This window comes from Patella vulgata, chromosome 7 (assembly GCF_932274485.2).
Source record: "Patella vulgata chromosome 7, xgPatVulg1.2, whole genome shotgun sequence".
Taxonomy (NCBI): Eukaryota; Metazoa; Mollusca; class Gastropoda; family Patellidae; genus Patella; species Patella vulgata.
This window is the reverse complement of record NC_065885.2, coordinates 22,806,468-22,826,499: the sequence shown is the minus strand read 5'-3', so window position 1 is coordinate 22,826,499 and position 20,032 is coordinate 22,806,468. Positions and strand designations below refer to the sequence as shown.

At 33.5% G+C, this 20,032-nt stretch overlaps 1 protein-coding gene across 5 annotated transcripts in view; it reads right to left on the bottom strand.

Moving 5' to 3' along the window:
- Window positions 1–1,190: 1,190 nt before the first annotated feature.
- The window catches only part of LOC126828228 (5-aminolevulinate synthase, erythroid-specific, mitochondrial), a 75,961-nt gene continuing 57,119 nt past the window's right edge, over window positions 1,191–20,032 (bottom strand). For 2 of the 5 annotated variants that reach the window (XM_050557883.2, XM_050557884.2), the window contains exons 2-11: window positions 9,815–9,991; window positions 9,460–9,558; window positions 9,106–9,267; window positions 8,650–8,866; window positions 7,669–7,853; window positions 6,979–7,158; window positions 6,525–6,689; window positions 5,698–5,837; window positions 3,331–3,459; window positions 1,191–2,840 (exon numbers count right to left, since the gene is read on the bottom strand). In XM_050557883.2, coding sequence (XP_050413840.1) covers window positions 2,505–2,840; window positions 3,331–3,459; window positions 5,698–5,837; window positions 6,525–6,689; window positions 6,979–7,158; window positions 7,669–7,853; window positions 8,650–8,866; window positions 9,106–9,267; window positions 9,460–9,558; window positions 9,815–9,959 — 1,758 coding nt within the window. In that variant the 5' untranslated portion in view covers window positions 9,960–9,991 and the 3' untranslated portion in view covers window positions 1,191–2,504. Of the gene's footprint in view, window positions 2,841–3,330; window positions 3,460–5,697; window positions 5,838–6,524; window positions 6,690–6,978; window positions 7,159–7,668; window positions 7,854–8,649; window positions 8,867–9,105; window positions 9,268–9,459; window positions 9,559–9,814; window positions 9,992–10,329; window positions 10,407–12,972; window positions 13,073–18,724; window positions 18,740–20,032 lie in introns of those variants that run through there. The other 3 variants (XM_056102133.1, XM_050557882.2, XM_050557885.2) reach the window with 3 other exon arrangements.

Sequence of the window (20,032 nt, the reverse complement as noted above, 5' to 3'; positions counted from 1 at the left end):
GTAGATGATGTAAGATGAATAATTTGAAAATTTCATTCAAATTACTCTATTGCAAGCGAAGATATTAACCTTTGAAGGTTTGACAGACGTGTGCAATAATTTCAACCACCGTACTGGTTGATCGAAGCTAAGTCTCGGTCCTCCATATTTGATTAAATCAAAGTATTGCTGAACCATTCTAATCTATTTAATATCGGAGAAATCTGATGCCATCGAGAGTTGATTAAGGCCTGGATCAGTTAATTAATGTCTAATTAATACTTTAGAAAACATTTCAGGCCTAAAGAAAGACCTGCAGTAGGCAGATTTAGCTCTTGCATAATGCATGTTTAATTAAAACTAAAGTTATCGTGCCCCAAAGCATCAACCAATCAGATTGCTTATCTCTGCTTACCGTAAGCAGACAATGGTTATCATCGAACTCCATCAAGGCATTCACCTAATGAACGCCTACACCAAGTTTGAACATTCTACCTCAATTAGAAGGAGAGTTATTGTGTTCCAAAGTCTCAACCAATCAAATTGCTTATCGCTCTGCTTACCCTCAGCAGAAAATGCTCACTATCGAACTTAGTCAAGTTATTGATGTGATAAAACTATACACCAAGTGTCTCACTCTCACTTAATTAAAACTAAAGTTATCGTGACCCAAAGCATCAACTAATCAATTTGCTTATCTCTGCTTACCCTAAGCAGAAAATGCTCATCTTCAAACTCTGATCAAGGCATTGATCTAATAAACACCTACAACAAGTTTGAACTTCTAGCTCAATTAGAAGGTGAGTTATTGTGTTCCAAACTCTTGGCCAATCAAATTGCTTACCCTGAGCAGAAAATGCTCATTATCGAACTTCGTCAAGGTATTGATGTAATGAAACTATACACCAAGTTTCATCACAATCACTTAATTAGAACTAAACTTATCGTGTCCCAAAGGATCAACCAATCAAATTGCTTATCTCTGCTTACCCTAAGCAGAAAATGCTCATTTTCGAACTCCATCAAGGCATTGACCTAATAAACACCTACATTCTAGCTCAATTAGAAGGAGAGTTATTGTGTCCCAAAAAGTGTGACGGACAGACAGACAGACAAACCCATTTTAATAGTCAAAAATAGGCATGATATCATGAAATGTGCAACTCCTCACCATCCTTTTTAAAACGTTCATTCTCATTCAAACTACCATGTCTGATGACAATCTTTTATTACAATTTAAAAACAAGACCAGAATTACAGTAATATAAGTTTGTTTATTAAAATAACATGATAGTTCATATTTCATAACATAATAATAAAGACTATGATAGAAGAGCTTGATTATAATTAACAACAATAAATCTAAAAGCTTTTATTAATAACAAAAATACATATCTAATATTTCTAACAAGATTTAGAAAAATAAATTACAATTATTTTATATCACTGATTATTTGGTTTGTTTGATCTCATGTATGATATATATTTCTCATAATTCTGAACTTGTAGTTGCTTTGGTAAAAAGTGAATCAAACAAAGACTAATAAACCAAATAAAACCAAATAATAATCTTTCAAACACAAAAATTCCTCTTTCCACCAAAGCTCTCAGTAACAACAGAACATGTACAAGGTTAAATACATGTATACTCATTCAAAATTATTACTACTTTTTCTAAATTAAAATTGTTCTTTCTCAATCAAAACTGCTCTTACAAAAGATCATACTCAAGCAAAATAACTCTTACTAAAGACCATACTCTATCAAAATTTTCTTTCCTAAGTAAAAAAACATACTGATTCAAAGTCTGCATGTGCCTGCAGTGCCAAGTTTTAAATATATTGATATATATACTTTAACACCGATCCTAAATTACTATCTATCTAACACTATCAGTATCATCCATATTTTTTTCCTTTTTGTCATGATGTCTCTAATGAAATTATGTTTAACAAATGCTGATCCTTTCAAATGAAAAATAGGTGAAGGTCATTTGGATGTATATACATGTACTTTTGATGTATATATATATTATTTTGACAGCCATTTGTCAGGTGTGCATGTTTTGAAATGCATTAGACCAATAAATTACATAATGAAGATTTATATATTCGTATTATTTTTATTTTAAATGTAACATCAGTTTTACATCATATCATGACAGCGTTCATATTTTATTTAAATTTATGATCAAAGGCTTACAATTTATAGGTTTTATTTAAATTAATAAAATTTTGTGAATTTTGGTTAATGCAAATTCATAATATATGGTTATATAGCTTTAAATGGTTAAGATCTATTATATAGCCTGGTATTAATAAATGAGTTATTCAAGTTTTAGTACAAAGTCTGAATCAATCATAGGTTATAGAAACTTGGCAGTATAAAGCAAACATAAATAGCCTACATATAATTTCTAAATAATTAAAGATATCAAAGAATGCTATAAGATACAAGTAGCTAAAGAATAAACAATAATATTGTAAAATTTATGATTTTATAGAGTAAAATGTAACATGTTATCTTCAAGCTAATACAGCTTGTAAAGATGAATAGGTACAGTTAGAGCGAACACAGATTGGATCAGTGGCAAATAGCTCCTCAAACTGAAGATTTTTTCTGCAATTTTCACATTTTTTGGGGCAGATTGGTTGGAAAAGCTCCATATCGTAGGATTTCCAAACCTTGACAATACTGTCAACAAAGTAATCCATCATTTCTTTAGAGTGATGAGGTGTTGGAGCTAGACGTAAGCGTTCTTCACCACGGGCAACAGTAGGGTAGTTAATGGCCTGTACATAAATTCCAAACTCCCTGATTAACTCATTAGATAATCTAGTTGATAACTCAGCATCTCCAACCTGAAAAATAACAATTATATCATGTTTCAAAATCATGATTATGCAAGTATGGAATGGCTTCTAAGATTCTGATACAGAAATATAACAAATTTAAAGCTACAATTTCATATTTTTAAGTTATATTTTTAAAATTTATTAAAATAAAGCCTTAAAATAGATGGTATCCATACACAGTCCTACTTTGTTAAAGAATAATCCTATTGCCAGCTGAGCAATTGGCAAAAATATCATTTTCTACTTCAAATTCAAACGTTTCAACATAGCTATTTCATGTAGGGAATAGGAAAACAAGGGAGGTAATTGTGTTATTATTTCCTGTGTCAATGAATTTTAAGGGTGGGAAATAATGCCCATGATCGTATAATAGTGAGATGGTAACCTATTGAGCAAAAGACATAGAAATAATTTTTTTCTGACTTTCTTAGAAAATATGAAATTCTTGCTTTAATAAAGAACTTGAATGTGAACTCAATCAAAGAAAAGTACTCACATGTATAGGAATAATATGACTAGGTGAATGCATCGCAGGAATACCACAAGCCACTAATCTTTCACGTAGATAGGATACATTCTCTTGATGTTTTGCCCGAAGTTCTCTTCCTTCTTCACTGGCTAACACCTATAAACATTATAATTAAAATTATAGATATGAAAAACAGAGTAGGTCTATGCCACCAAAAGTGTAGAACAATAGTAAGAAAATTAGTATTGAAACATTGTAGAATCTCAAAATAGTCTTGCCAGGTAAGGTAAAATACGCTTACCATTGTTTCTTTTGGCTTTTGTGTAATAAGGTGCTTCATCTAATGATTGTTTTCCCATTTGCTTTTTCTAGGAAATGAAATGAAATGAAATGGGGTTTAACGTCCTACTGTTCTACTCCGAACTGGGCTAATGGAGACGGGCATACGCCATACAGTGTGCTATGCTATGAGGGAAATTTTGCCCAGACAGCGACACTACAGCCTACTCTTATATAGAATTCCATATGTCAAGGGATCTTTTACATGCATGCCAATGTGTACACAGGACCTCAGATTAGGAGGATGTTCTGGACGTAATAATCAGTACAAATGAGTAGAAAATGGCAGTAACCTTTATTCAGAGGCTATAACTCTGGGAGTACCTTTGTGAAAACACTCAAAATCAAATTAGCCCGATATTAACTATTCCTATAAATTTAATAAAAATCTTTCACAAATTTAATTGAGTATTGTAATGTACATTTCTTAACAATGATAACAGTCAGTTGCAATAATTCTGTTCAAAAATGATGTAAAATGATAAGGACCATATTTACTGCTAATAATATTCTGCAGACTAAGTACATAGAAGTGTGGATAGACAGACAGGAGCACAACAATACAAGACCACCACATCAAGATGTATACATATAGTATAGATCAAATTTTCTTGGGAGACCTCTCACCCTTGCATTCTATACACACTATATCAGGGGTGGCGGAAGCAATTCATGATTACGGGGGGCTACCATCCTAGGACTTTAGACAAGAGGCCACCTAGGCTCCATAAGCTCCTAAGGGTCTAGATCGTCGGAGATGCTTTCTGAGAGATTTCTAGCTAATGAAATTACTCAGCAGGGAAGTTTTAATTCTTTCTCTAAATCCCTTACCACAAAAACGCAGTCGATGGTGGTTTCCCGTGGTGAACTGAACAATGGTTTGCTTAATAATACAATGGTTGTGAATCACTAGAGGTCACAATTTTTATCCGATTTTGATGAACTTACAATGTATGTTTATAACCCAAAGATCTCCGTTCCTATCGATATTTCTGGATTATGACCCATGATAGTACGAAATATTTATTACAACAATATGGTTTATTTTAGTCTTATTGGATATTTAATCACAGAAATATGATAGTTGTTTTAAGTTAATTACCGTTATCTAAACCTACCATGGTATATCAAATGGCCGACCCCCTTTACGCAAAGTGTGTAAAAGCATGTAATACCAAGGTTGTGGACCATCTAGAGGCAACAATTTTCATCCGATTTGGATGAAACTTAAAACTAGTGTCACTAGTTCTTGGATGAGTTCAATTTTGGTGCGCATCAGCCACCTGCATCAGCCACCTGCCTTTAACGCAAAATGTCCAATAGGAATAAAGTTTGTGGACCTTCCCGAGGCGTATACTTTTGTTCGATTCCTAAGATGAAACTTAAACTATGTGTCAAGGATCAAAAATTCTTGGATGAATTCAACTTTGGTACGCATAAGATCTTTCATTCTAGAGGTATAGCCAATGCTTTTTTCGCAAAATGTAAAATAGGTATGAAGTTTGTAGGCCCTCCAGATACAACAGAAGTGGGATTTGCCTGAAATAAAGATTGATTCTTGCAACTGGAGGATCAGTGAAGAGTATAGCAGGGTTTTTTTTCAAGTCCACATTCTAGAAGTCTTGCTTCTATATTAAAATGAGGTCTCTTCCAGTTACGTCATTGTATCTAACCGAATAGTTACTTGAGTGCAATAACCTAGAGAACGGAGTACTTGCGGGCCTGTATATACCTTGTGTCACTTTGAGCCATGCAGTTTCAATTAATTGATCTATTCTGAGCTGTATTGTATATTCAGTTTTGCTGGTTTTGATCTAGGCTACACTAATATTTGAAAGAATGCTTTTTATTTTACCAAAATGTAGAAAGCAATAGTAGTTTCCAGTGAACTTTGTCAATTTGCAGTCATTCATGGTTGATTGTGGTTACAAATGAACTGTCCAAAAGATGAGAAGTAATGAAATGAAATTGGCTTTATTTTCTTACTTTTCTGCAACTTCTGGGCTAATGAAGATAAGACAAGGGGGTTCTAGCACCACAAGGTAAAATACCAACCTTAATGGAAGCAAGACAACCACTGAGTACTGTTGGTGGTAGACTTGTAGTAAAAATAAAACCCGCTCCATAACTTCTAATCATATCAATAGTATTACTAGAACCAACCAGATATCCTCCCATATTACCAAATGCTTTACCTGTAAACAAAATTTATATCAAAGGTTTATCATTTTTAAAAAAGTAAACCTAAAACTTAAAACCAGGCAAACAAAACTGTAAACCAAAATCTTGGCTAATTATCAGCTAATTACAGTAAACCTCACATAAGTCGGATTCGCAAAAGTCGGATCTTTGCTCAACTCGGATAAAATTGTTTGGACTCTTTGATCTTGCACGTTTTCGAATTAAATTTCTGTGTGTAAGTCGGATATTCACTCAACTGTTTGTCGATTTGATCTAATTCTGGCTTTTTTCCTTCGCCTAAGTCGGATCGGCAGTATGTTTACAACATGCTGTTAAAAATATGGCCCCCCTCCGCCAAATGGCCTGGCTACTGCCATTGAAATCCAATTACAGGACATCGCACAAATTTGCACAACTCAGCCATATAAGACGAAATGAAATTGGAATTTTTGAAAAAATTCGATTGTAATTGGGCTAGGCAAAGCAATAATTGACTGAAGCTTAAACAAGGATTCAATAGGATGGTTCCTGAAAGTACAGGGCGATAATGAGACCTAATTTCAGAGCTGAACTAGGTCTTCGGCTAACTCAGATAAAATTGGTCAGTCCATTTAGATCAGACTTATGCATAGTTTACTGTATAAAGTAAATTCTTCTATTGTTGGAAATTCATGTCTTAGAATAAAGTTTAATGTTTGTACCAAGAGTTCCAGTGATCAGATCCATTTTTTCAAGACAGTTATCCCTTTCACCAATTCCAGCACCACTATCGCCATACAGACCAACAGCATGTACTTCATCAACAAATGTTAAAGCACCATATTTATGAGCTACATCACATAGTTCTGTCAAGGGACATATAGAACCTGAAAATATTGAAATATAACTTAGTAAAGACAACATTGTCCCCCACCTCAGTGCCAACATAAATAGATGACACATATTAATTGCAAATTTATCTGATGATCTAGAATGTTGATTGTAGGCTTGTCATATGAATAAATGTCTAAATAAATTGGATGAAAATCAAACGTGGTCAAGACACTGATGAGAGAATAATCTTGCTCAAAGTCAGGAAGGCAACCCTCACACATACTATGTGTGATTGAAATGTGACATTTCTAACATATTCATATGTATATATAACTTACTCACCATCCATAGAATGAACAGTTTCGAAGGCTACTATTTTAGGAACATTCATATCCACTTGTTTGAGAAGATGTTCCAAATGGTCAGGGTCATTATGATGGAAAATATGTTTTGGTGCACCACTGTTCCGCAGTCCCTGGATCATGGAGGCATGGTTTCCAGCATCGGAGAAAAAATGGACACCTACAAGATTAAAGATAGACAAACTTTCATTTACAGTAAGTGAGGAGATTAATTGAAAATACAAGTCATAACTAATGAACTTTGATAAAATTTCATTTTCAAGACAATCTTGTACATTAATAACAATATGTATCAGTAAATAACATTTGATTTTGAGATTAACTAAGGATAGCCTTGTAATAGTGTTAGATATTTAATGTAGTAGGTAAATTTTCAAAGCTTCATTTATCATTTTATCTTCTTTCTATCGTTTGGATGGGACAAAAATCAAGGTCCCGTGTACACATTGGTGTGCAGATAAAAGATCCCTTGACAGTTGGAATTCGATATAAGAGTAGGCAAAATTTCCCCTCATAGCACACTGTATGGCGTATGCCCGTCTTCATTAGCCCAGTTCGGAGCAGAACAGTAGGACGTTAAACCCCATTTCATTTCATTTCATTTTTGTTTCTATTTTCCACCAACTAGATTCCCAACTGTTATTTTTTAAAGGAATAATATTGAACAAACCTGGCAGTGTTTTTCCCAGTGTAAAAAGTGTTGTGTCATTAGCAACATAACAGGAAGTAAATATCAAACCAGCCTCTTTTTGATGAATTTTGGCCAATTCTTCTTCCAATTCTTCATGAAGTGGTGAATTACCAGATATATTTCTTGTACCCCCGGCTCCTGCTCCATGTTTTTCTAAGGAATCCCTGTAAAAAATTGTAACACATAGGGGTGAAGGGATGAATTGAAAGGCAACAAGCCATAATATCAAATTAAAGTAAACAAGATAAACATTGTAGATTATTTCTAATCGTTTATGCCATTGATGTAACGGTTTAAATTTGATTTGTGTCTGTAGTGTTCCAAATATCCTTAATTATGTGCAACTAGATTTATCTTAAAACTTAAACATATTTTCAAATCACAATATGAGAGAGAGAGAGAAATGGGGTTTAACGTCCACTCGACACAAACTAGGTCGTTTCGGGACTAACATATGGTTTTTAATTTTATTTACATAATTCGCAGTGGGAGGAAACCGGAGGACACGGAGAAAACCCACGAGGTTGGACAGGCGACCCTACTCCTTGTCACGTACAACCGGGGATTCGAAACCACGCCAGTCGACTCAATGACAGACTTTATGATACAGCGGGCGCACGTTAACCATTCAGTCATCCAACCCCCAAAAAATCACAATATGATTTTATCTCAGTGCTTAAAGGGGAATTAGGTAAGATTAGATAACGAGCTGACAGTTCTCGCTATTATAGTTAAAAAATACATAATGAATATGGAATATGTTGAAAATTTCAGTCAAATTACTTTCCTCTGAGCCTAGGTTTCGGAAATACAATTATAGTCTAGCCTTGATTGTCATTGCTACCATCGGTTATCATTTTTTACGAAACCATATCAACCACAAAACGTAATGCCTGTTAAGTAATCAGATATTGAGTCATCTAATAATTATTTAGCTAACATTATTTATTTTTAACTTACTTGACAGCATATTTAACTTTAGGATGCCAGCTCATTCCAAGATAATCATTACTACACCAGACTGATATATCTTTCTTATCACCACTATATTCCTTAGCATATGGAAACTGAGTTGCATCTCTCATTACTTTCTTAAATACACGGTAAGTATGGTCATTCTTTTTACTTTCCAATTGTTTAGCAAAAAAAGCCTCATAATTGAAAAAGGGCTTCTTTTCTGAAATAAAATAAAGTATGTTTGCATTTGATGCATATGTATACTATACTCAACTATAGTCCACAGAAAATGACAATTAAATAATGTACAGGCTAACATATTATCACTTAGTCTTACAACCGATTGAAATTCAGGAGCTGAAACTTAATCTTACATATTTCATATCCAATAACCAAATACATAATAATTTCACAATTGATCACTAATGATCATAAAATAAAAATTAATCAACCTCTTACCTACTGATGTCCCAGATGTTTCTAATTCAACTTTCGTCAGGCCTTTAAGTGCATCAGAAATGTTAATGCCAGACAGAACATTAGATGGGGAGTTATCAACTTCCAAAGTTATTTTCTCTGACATAATGATATCTTCAGCTACAGCTGCCTTCATCTCAAAATCTAAAATCAGTAACAATAGAATGATATGTATACTAAATTACATTATCTATTGCTTTAAAGAATTGATTTTCTTGAATGAGATATTATATACTTAAAGTAAGCTGGAAACCCAGCTGGAACATTACGAAGTCCAAATGGCAAATACAGAATTTCATGTGTATGAATTCTAGTAAAATAGTAACCATTACACACCAGTTTTCTTGACACTAATCATATCAGGTATTTGATTTATGTTGCTTTCTGTGCTATTCAATTTCTCAGTAGAGAAAGGACACTTTTTAATCTCTTCATCTGAAAAAAATATTATCAGAAAACAATCAGAAATTGTACATGATGGATTATAGTTTCCTCTTATGGTAAGTACTCTGAATGCATACTTTTATGATTTTACATCTTAAAATAAAACCAGCTTATATTTTTCAGGTGCCTATAAATTAATTTCTCTTTAACTATCATTACATATCTATAGAAACTAGCTTATATTTTCCCGTTGAGAATATATCAATTTCACTATAATTAAATATCTATATAAGACAGCTTTCTTTACCCATTTCTGTTTCCAAAACAGTAGAATACTTCATTACATGTGCAATAACAGGGCATTTCTTGGCATATCCCAGAACTGCTGGAGCATATTGACGTATTTGACTTAAGGGTATCTTGTTCAGGAATGGACAGGTTAATGCCTTCATCTTGAATGTAGTATTTAATTCTTATAGTATTTCTGAAGAAAAAAGATACATATATGTGGTTACAAATCTAATTCATCAAAATAGTTATTTACATGTACAAAACTTTATCAAAAATCGAATAAGAAGTCAAGAAACTGCTTTAAATTAATAACTTGTAAACAATTCAAACCATTAGAACAATCATGTACATATATCATTAAAAAAAGTATCAAAGAAAATCAAACATATATATATGAACAAAAAGTCAGTAATCAGATTTAATTTTATACAAAACCTCCAATCACAATAAATATAGCAAGAAAATCAATTTCATGCAAACAAATCTCCATGAATTAGACAATCTATTTACTTCAATAAAGATAAAACCCACCTTTCTATTAAAAAAATGTACACTCAATCCAAAAGTAACTGTGTAAACACACTAAGGAAAATCCTACAATCTTTTCTTAAGAAGTATGTGTAATCTTGTACCGACACCGAAAATTCTGTAACATACGCACCATGACAGTGAATTAAATACAAATTTCTGACCTCCTAATTTAGGGTGGGTTAAGTCAAAAGTTTATATAACTGTTCTATACAGTGATATATAATGTGGGTATATAGGCTTAGGGTGGTTAAGAGCAAAGTTTATATAACTATTGGGGGAATATCTGTGCGGCCCCCCTGCATTTACTATTACAAGCCACTCTTTTGTCATGTATCTCTACCATCAAAAGCAGTTTCATAATATTCATAGAACCTTGACCTACTGAATTTCTGTTTTAAAATATCCATAGAACCTTGACCTCAAAAGTTTTGGTATTCACTATTATAAAAGACATGACTGGAATTGTACTCTTATGAAAAATATAACTCTTACATAACCTTCTAGTCTCAAGTCCTGTTACACTAAAACTTAAAACAAAACCCCATAAATTGTTCCCAAAGTTTATTTCATGTATTCTTTTGGATTGTGGTTGCAAATTTCTTTAAAATATTTTATCAATTACTTTGAAAACTGCATGTATTATTCACACTAATGATAAAACTTTGAAAAGAAATCTGTCCAATGAAATCAACCATAAAATACTATAGAGCAACAAGAATAAAACTATTTTTAAAATGTGAGAATTTACATTTTGTGAAAAAGTATCTGATGAGAGTCAACTGATTAAAACATCACTTATCAACACATCATCTGTTTTCCTTAGTGTGGGGATCCTTCAGGTAAATACAGATATTAATATAAAATAATCATTCACATCTTAACTCTTTGACCCAAATTCACCGTTAGAATAATAATCAGACACATGTTACAAAAAGTGATCTGTTTTGAGGGCTTTCCCTACATCACTTGGGGATATAACTTGAATCTTCCTGAAAATATCTTTGTTTTATGATCTCAAAATAGGAACCAGAAATGTAATGTGATGATGAAGATTTGGACAATCATGATTTTGTTTTTGTTTAAGAATGCCTCCTGATATACCTGTTTATTCCCACATTATCCTAATTATGGATGTCGGTGAAAGTGACAAAATTTCCCCTTTTTGGGTGATTTTTTTTGGGGGGGGTGGGGGAGTCATTTAAACACATTGAGAATCAAAACAATATTTATAGGTTGCCTATCTGTGTATTGTGAGAATAAAATTTATTTGGTTAAAGAACAACTATTACCATACTATTTACCATAGTACAAATTAATGTACAAATTTTGAACACAAAGATACTATCACAACATATTCTGAAAATCTAAACTCACTAGACACTACCTCAAATACTTGAAAGGAGGTGAAAATATTAGCATTTGCTCTGATTTAATTAACACAAGTCATTTCATTATGATATTAAAATAAAAGAATATAGCATAAGAGTTAAATTTTCGTATAGTATGGCTGTCTTCGACAATCATACCATAAGGGATTAGCAATAACTGGTGCAGCATTAAATATATTAGTTATACCAGTGGTTGCCAGGCTGTACAGAATTGACTACTGCAATGCCGTACTTTCTGGAGTAACTGATGAACAAATTTCCAAGTTGCAAAGGACCCAAAATCGTGCTGCACGAATTGCGACTAAAGCTAGATCAAAATCACACATCACTCCCAACTTAAATAATCTTCACTGGCTCCAAGTGCGCAAGAGAATTAACTTTAAAATTTTAACTCTGACATACAAAACATTAAATAAAACAGCACCAAGATATCTTCAGAATCTCTTGACACACTGCCGTCACTGAGAATAGATTTTTGTTAGATGTACCAGTTTATAAGATAAAGAAATTTGGTTCAAGGACTTTTCAGTATAATGCATCAATTCTATGGAATTCGCTACCACCTTCCATTCGAAAATGTGAAACATTGTCTATCTTCAAATCAAGTGTGAAAACCTGGCTGTTTAGGCACTATACACCTAGAGCATCCCCAATTGGGATGAACTGTTGTAATAATTTCGTAATTATTATTATTATTTTACAAGAGATGGAAAGAGAAAAAGCTAAAAAAAAAAAAATGTGATTTTTCGTACAATCAGGGGCCATAATCCAAGAAGTTATGGTCTGAAATGCACAAATATCGAAAGAGACTGAGATCCTTGGGATATAAAGATACATTTTAAGTTTCATCAAAATTGGACAAAGATTGTGACCTCCTGAGGGTCCATAACCTTCGTATTACATACTTGTACACAATTTGCATACCAGGAGTGGCCATTTTGTCCGGCAGCTTCATTTCAATTTTGCAGAAATTCGAACTCAACTCCCATCATGGTGGAATGGTGATATATTTAAACGTTTTTTAAAATCTGATTAAAATGTGTCCTCTAGTTATGGTCTGATATGTGCAAATATCCAAAGGAACTGAGATCTTTGAGGTATAAACATATATTCTAATTTTCATCAAAATCGGACCTGTGACCTGTTGAGTGTCCACAAACAAATTGTGGACAGATGGACAGGGAGCGACGACAAATTACGTCCACATAAAAATGTGGGAGTATAAAAATATATATTATTTTAGAAATTGACTAACCTGTTTGAATTTATGTAAAGTTATACAAAAATAGGCATAGATATACCTTATCTTTATATCTTGTCATTCAAATTAAAGTGAAAATTATCCCAACCCACGAAGACAGTATTTACTAATATGCTATACTGACTTTAAAAAACAAGAGCATCGCTAACGCAGCAATATACGTCCACATTCCTGTTTTGTTTGATATGGTCCAGTTTGCATTGAGGGTCTGTGAAATAAAACTGGGTTGTAGGACTGCTATCAGTTTAACGTTTCGTTCACATTAACAGAACACAATTTTTATTTTAAAACAATCGATGTCTTTATTCTAAAAGCATGACGTTTAGAATAGGTATCCCCATTTCAAAAGGATCGGTTAAGAATTGCGGCCTGTAGGCAAAACACAAGACACACAAACATTAGGCGTGACTCTGTCCCAAGGGGTTGAGCATGCACCAAAAATAATAATAGAGGCCAGCCTTAGGATTAAGGAATAAGTGTAAAAACGTAGCCTTAGGCTATAAGGAATAAGTCTAAAAAAAATTTCAAGATGATCGATTAAGAAATGCGGTCTGCAAGTGACATACAGACATAAAAAAAGAAAATGGGCGTAGCTCTGCCCCTGGGGGTTGGGTATTCACCACAACTAATAGGGATGTTCCTTAGGATAGAAGGAATATGTATGCTAAGTTTCAAGGTGATACGATAAGAAATGCGATCTGTAGATGACAAACAAATAAATAAATATAAGGGATGGGCGTGGCTCTACCCCTGGTGGTCGGGCATGCACCAAAAACAATAGGGATCATACTTAGGGTATAAGCAATTCATATGAAAAATTTTCAAGACGATTGATTAAGAATTGTGGCCTGTAGGTGACACACAGACATAAAAAGAAAAGAAAATGGGCGTGGCTCTGCCCCTGGGGGTAAAAAAACAATAGGGGTCATCGTTAGGGTATAAGCAATTCATATGAAAAAATTTCAAGACAATTGATTAAGAATTGTGGTCTGTAGGCGACACACACACATAGAAAAAGAAAATGGGCATGGCTTTGCCCCTGGGGGGTGGGCATGCACCCAAAACGATAGGGATGTTCCTGAGGGTACAAAGAATAAGTATGCAAAGTTTCAAGATGATACGTTAAGAAATGCGGCCTGTAGACGACAAACAAACAAATACAAAAATGGGCGTGGCTCTGCCCCGGGGAGGCGAGCATGCACTAAAAACAATAGGGATCATCCTTAGGGTATAAGGAATAAATATGTAAAGTTGATACGTTAAGAAATGCGGTCTGTAGATGACAAACAAATAAATAAATATAAGGAATGGGCGTGGCTCTGCCCCTGGGGGTCGGGCATGCACCAAAAACAATAGGGATCTTCCTTGGGGTATAAGGAATAAGTATACCAAGTTTGAAGAAAATCCAGTAAGAATTGCGCCCTGTAGGCGACACAAAGACACACGAAAAGAAAATGGGAAATGGGCGTGGCTCTGCCCCTGGGGGTTGGGCATGTACCCCAAACGATAGGGATGTTCCTTAGGGTACAAAGAATGTGTATGCAAGATTATAAGTTAAGAAATGTGGCCTGTAGACGACAAACAAACAAATACTAGAAATGGGCGTGGCTCTGCCCCTGGGGGTCGGGCATGCACCAAAAACAATAGGGATCTTCCTTGGGGTATAAGGAATAAGTATACCAAGTTTGAAGAAAATCCAGTAAGAATTGCGCCCTGTAGGCGACACAAAGACACACGAAAAGAAAATGGGCGTGGCTCTGCCCCTGGGGGTTGGGCATGCACCCCAAACGATAGGGATGTTCCTTAGGGTACAAAGAATGTGTATGCAAAGTTTCAAGATTATTAGTTAAGAAATGTGGCCTGTAGACGACAAACAAACAAATACTAGAAATGGGCGTGGCTCTGCCCCGGGGGGTCGGGCATGCACCAAAAACAATAGGGATCTTCCTTGGGGTATAAGGAATAAGTATACCAAGTTTGAAGAAAATCCATGAAGAATTGCGCCCTGTAGGCGAACCACAGACACACACACACACACACACACATACATACATACACACACACACACACACACACACACACACACACACACAGACAGGGGCGACGGCATAATACGTTCACATTATGAATGTGGACGTATAAAAATGAAATATTCAGTATTCAATTTCATATTTGATATTGTAATATCGAGCTGAAAACACACAAAAATACCCTGTATAGCTGTCCTTTTCCCACATAGATTACTTTACAAAATACATTATATTCTCTTTAATAAGACTAGTTTTAAGTAGGTCGAAACATTCACCTTATCTTTGGTTAGGTTACAAAAATAAATCAATGTATACACTATTACAAGATCATGTCTATATTGTTAATATATATTTTGTCTTCAAACCTAAGATTTAACTTTTGCATAACTGTTATGACCAATTAAAGGCTGACTTCTAATATCCATTATTTTATAAAAGACATTACAAACTTACAAGACACATTTTCAAATAATTACATTAATAACTAGAACTGCGACGCAGTAATGACGGGTTTCACCGGTGCCCCGTTACCCTTGAACATATTTCACTTCCGGTACCGATGAAACCATTCAACAGGTTTCCATGTAAGCATTGCACACATCAAATAAAATGTACACAGAATCAACCAAATCCAGCAATATCAATTCATTGTATACATTTGTTACATGTAAGTGATACTGACAAAATTACATTACTTCCGTTGATAATGCAAATGTTAAATTAGTTTTATGAAATCAGAAATTTGGCATAAGGCATCACATGGAGAAAATTTTATGTAAATCGAACAATAATTGCCACTTTTATAGACCAAAAATCTTGAAAAGGGACTTGTAGAAAATCGTCTATAAACCATTTTTTGGTATCTGTATGATCGTATGGGTTCAATCTATTTGTTGATTGGAATCAAATATCATAATTTTAAAAACATTACAAATTAGACTCATTTGAATAAAATATCTGTTTTGAAGGCTAAAAATACAGTTTTTGCCAAAATGACATTACTTCCGGTGATAATGAAAATCTTAAATTACTTGTATGAAACCATAAATGGCATTAGGTATCACACAGTGAAAATTTTGTGATACCTATATGATCGCATGGGTTCATTCTATTGGTTGATTGGGACCAAATATCAAAATTTTAAACAAATAACAAATACGACTCATTTGAATAAAATATTGGTTTTGAAGGCTATAAATACAATTTTTGCCCAAATTACGTCATTTCCGGTGACATTGGAAATGTTAAATTGGTTTGACCTTGTTCAAATTGACATTACGCATCAAATGGTGCCACTTTTATGAAAATCGAATAATAATTGACTCCTTTACAGGCAAACTAGCGTAAAGGGTGACTCGTGCAAAATTGCCCATTTCTCGGCAACTGCTCATATTACAAACTAATTTTCACATAAATTCCCTTCGTATGGATTATTGCTACTAGTTTATGAAAGTTTCGAAAAAATATATTAAAATATGAAAAGCCTGAATGGGTTGTGAATAGCTCATTTTTTCACCTTTTTTCGCCTTTAAATCAAAATGATCCGAAAACGAAATAAAAATCAAAAAAACTGAGCACGATGATTTCTGCGCCTTAACAGGGCACACCCTTTCAGTCATACCAGATTTGAAAAAAATAATATTTGCTTTCAAAAAGTGGTACCGAACTGTCAAAATTGCAGTTTTTGCTAAATTTACGTCACTTCCGTTGCCGAAAGGAAAATGTACCGGTAACAAAAAAAATGACATTTTGGACCGCGGAACATATGAACTTTGTTTTATACAAATTGAACAATAAATAATTAATCCAGTCCTGAAAAACTGAATTAGCCAATGGGGACCAAGGAAAAATACCGTGATGACCCTTTAACCCTTCGTAAAACACCACATAAAAATATTTATTAATAAAAAAGTTTTTCGTAAAAATTTTAATTTTCAAAATTTGGCGCCTAATATCTCCGAAGATTCGTCGAAAATAAAAAAATCCAAAGAACCTTAGCTATGTGCCGTGTCTCTGGCTATGTCAAAATGTATCAAATATTACAATCCGACAATTATTGATAACATTACGGCAAAATATCGAAAAACGACAACTTCGGTGATTTCTGACATTTCGCATTGTCGCAGAACGTTGGAAATAGCTTTAAAATTTAAGTCAAACCCACTTTCCCAGTAAAACCGAAGACATCGAATCGATCTGACAAGTAGTTTCTGAGATATGCTCAAATGGAAAAATAAAAATAATAATAATAAGAATAAAAATCCGAACAAAAACAACAGTGTTTCACACTGGCTACGCTGGTTTCACATTCGATGCCCTCTTCTACATGAAGATCTGATCGGTTGTAGTGGGAGGTCGTGTCAAGGGATTTTGGCCCTATGACGTCCGACATTTGGTTAACCAATCAGCATTGATGTTTCTAGTGGGTATTTGGAAATACAACTTTTGCTTTGTCTTGGCTGTAAATGTCTACCCACAGTTGGCTAACCCTTCAGATCAACCAGAATGCAGACTATATAACAACTCTTCCAGATCCTTATGTGTAAACAGGTGGACATTTGTTTTTTGTACCATCCAATGGACTGCACTGTAACCCTATTCTTTGAATGGCATTTAGTAATTGGAACATAATCAAAAACACACTTTTATGGATAACAATTACTATGGTTGCGACGTTTCAACAAGGTTTCACAAGTCGTTATCAAGCATATACACAAATAGATAAAAAATGAGAAAGATATGAATATAAATATACAAACATCAGTGCGAACTATCCAATGGAATGCCAGGTGAGTGAGCATGATTAGCTATAACAAGCTATTGATGTAACAAAGGTGCACTGTAACCCTGTTATCATTGAAACATACATTATGCAACAGCTAAATCTGCCTAATGCAAGTCTATATTTAGGCTTCAGATGTTATAGAAATTATTAATTAGACCTTTATTTACACGACAAGCTCAAAATCAACTCTGTAGACCCACGGATGGCTTGGATAAAGTTTGGATTTAAACAGTCGTCCATTTAAAATTAAATCAATAAATGGTGGACCAAGCTTACGTTTACTGTTAGTCGCTGATGTCACTACCGGAAAATGGTGATGAAAGGCCTGCCCAGCGAGGCTACCATAGCCATTGAGCATGTTACTTGATAATCGAGAATATGTGGGTGGATCTTTCATTATTGTACTTATTGTCCATAAAAGAATATGGATTATATTTATTTAATTAAAGATACATTACGTAAGATTTAGATAAAGAGCTAACCATTCTTGCTATAATAGCTCAAAAATAGATAATGTAAAATTAAGATATTGAAAATAATTTCATTCAAATTACTTCATTCTGAGCCAATTCATCACAGTTTGTACTTTTGACAAGATGTGTGTGTTGTGGTTACCCGTGCACTGGAATATTCGCTTTCCCATTTTTAAATTAAATTTTTAAACAGCGAACCATTTTAATCTAGTTAAAATCTGGAGTACTCGATGTCATCAAGAGTTGCTTATGGTCTTGTTTTGTTAATAAATGTCTAATTTATCACTTATACAACATTTAAGGGCCAAAGAAAAACCTGAAATAGTCATATTTACCTCTTACATAATGCACGTTTAATGTATCAAACTAAACAATACCAGAAAGTTCTTATAACTCGGAATGTAATTTTTGAATTAAATATTATTTATATGTGTAAATAAACAGACGAGGAAACATACCTGACTCTTGTCAATCTTTAAAACAATTGCACTCTATGCTCTTTGCTCTTGTTCAACTATGATGTATTAAAACTCACTAAAAAGTTTAAACACGAAATGTCACAACTGATGTTAAATCCCCACTATTTATACTCATCACTTAGCCTTTCCCTGAATACAAATATTGATTGCTTATGTAACAGTTAATAATGTTGTCAGTTTGGGAATTTGGATTCTGTGGAAAACATTCTTCCACGCAAATTCATGTCATAAAAACAATGATCTCAGAATATTACGGAAATACCAATGTGGTTTTTCAGGGAAACTTACTATCATCACATGCTCTAAAATATTGGGGATGAATATACTTTTTGGAATAAATCTTCTCACTAAAAATGTTTTGTCTGGAACGAATAACAACAGCTATTACTCGATAAAATTCAATACATCGAGGCCCAAGTTCACAAAGCATTCTTGGACTTAAGTTAAGAATTTACTTATAATTGTTTGCCTTATTTTAACTAAAATATAGCCCTTTATAAAAATTTTGTTGTTTTAATGTATCAAATAAATGTAATATATCAATACGAAACTATGTACAAAGTTTTGTCTTTCTGATAACAACATCAATATTGAATGAAACTGAACAATATTGAATTGAATTTGTGTTTTTAATTTCAAAGTTTATGGAAAATATTAATACAGGTTTAACTTTTTGAATGCATGCAATGCATTATTCCAATCAATAATTTTGACAAAAAACACCTGGTACAATAAAGTGTTTACATTGCAGTCACTGTCACTTTTAAACTTGACATTGCTTTGAATTAATATTCATACAAATTTGCCACTATATTGATCATAGCGCAAACTATTTCACTTTATATTTTTGGGTAAGATGTCCCATTTGTAGGTTTACTCATTTGGATTTCAAAAATTTTATGAGATACAACATTTTGGAATATTAAATTTTTTCAGTGTCCTACGACATTATGACACCATAACGACATTGCATATCCAACTTCGGAATAAAAAAAGAATCTACCAGATGGCCAAGAAAATATTGTAAACAATTCAGCGAATAAACTTGCCCTATTCAAATAATAGCAATAACCCATGTAATATGACAGGAAATCGATTCATTCAATCTGATTTTACTTAAAGTTGAAAATATTCAGTTGTCATTTTGGAAGAGCAGCAGTCAGATACAATAACAGCAGCTGGTGATTAACTGAAAGAAATGTTTCTAAATGACAACTAAATTTTTTTTCTTAAAGCAGGGATATTATGTCAAAATATCTTAGGTTTAATAAAATCAATATTAGAAAT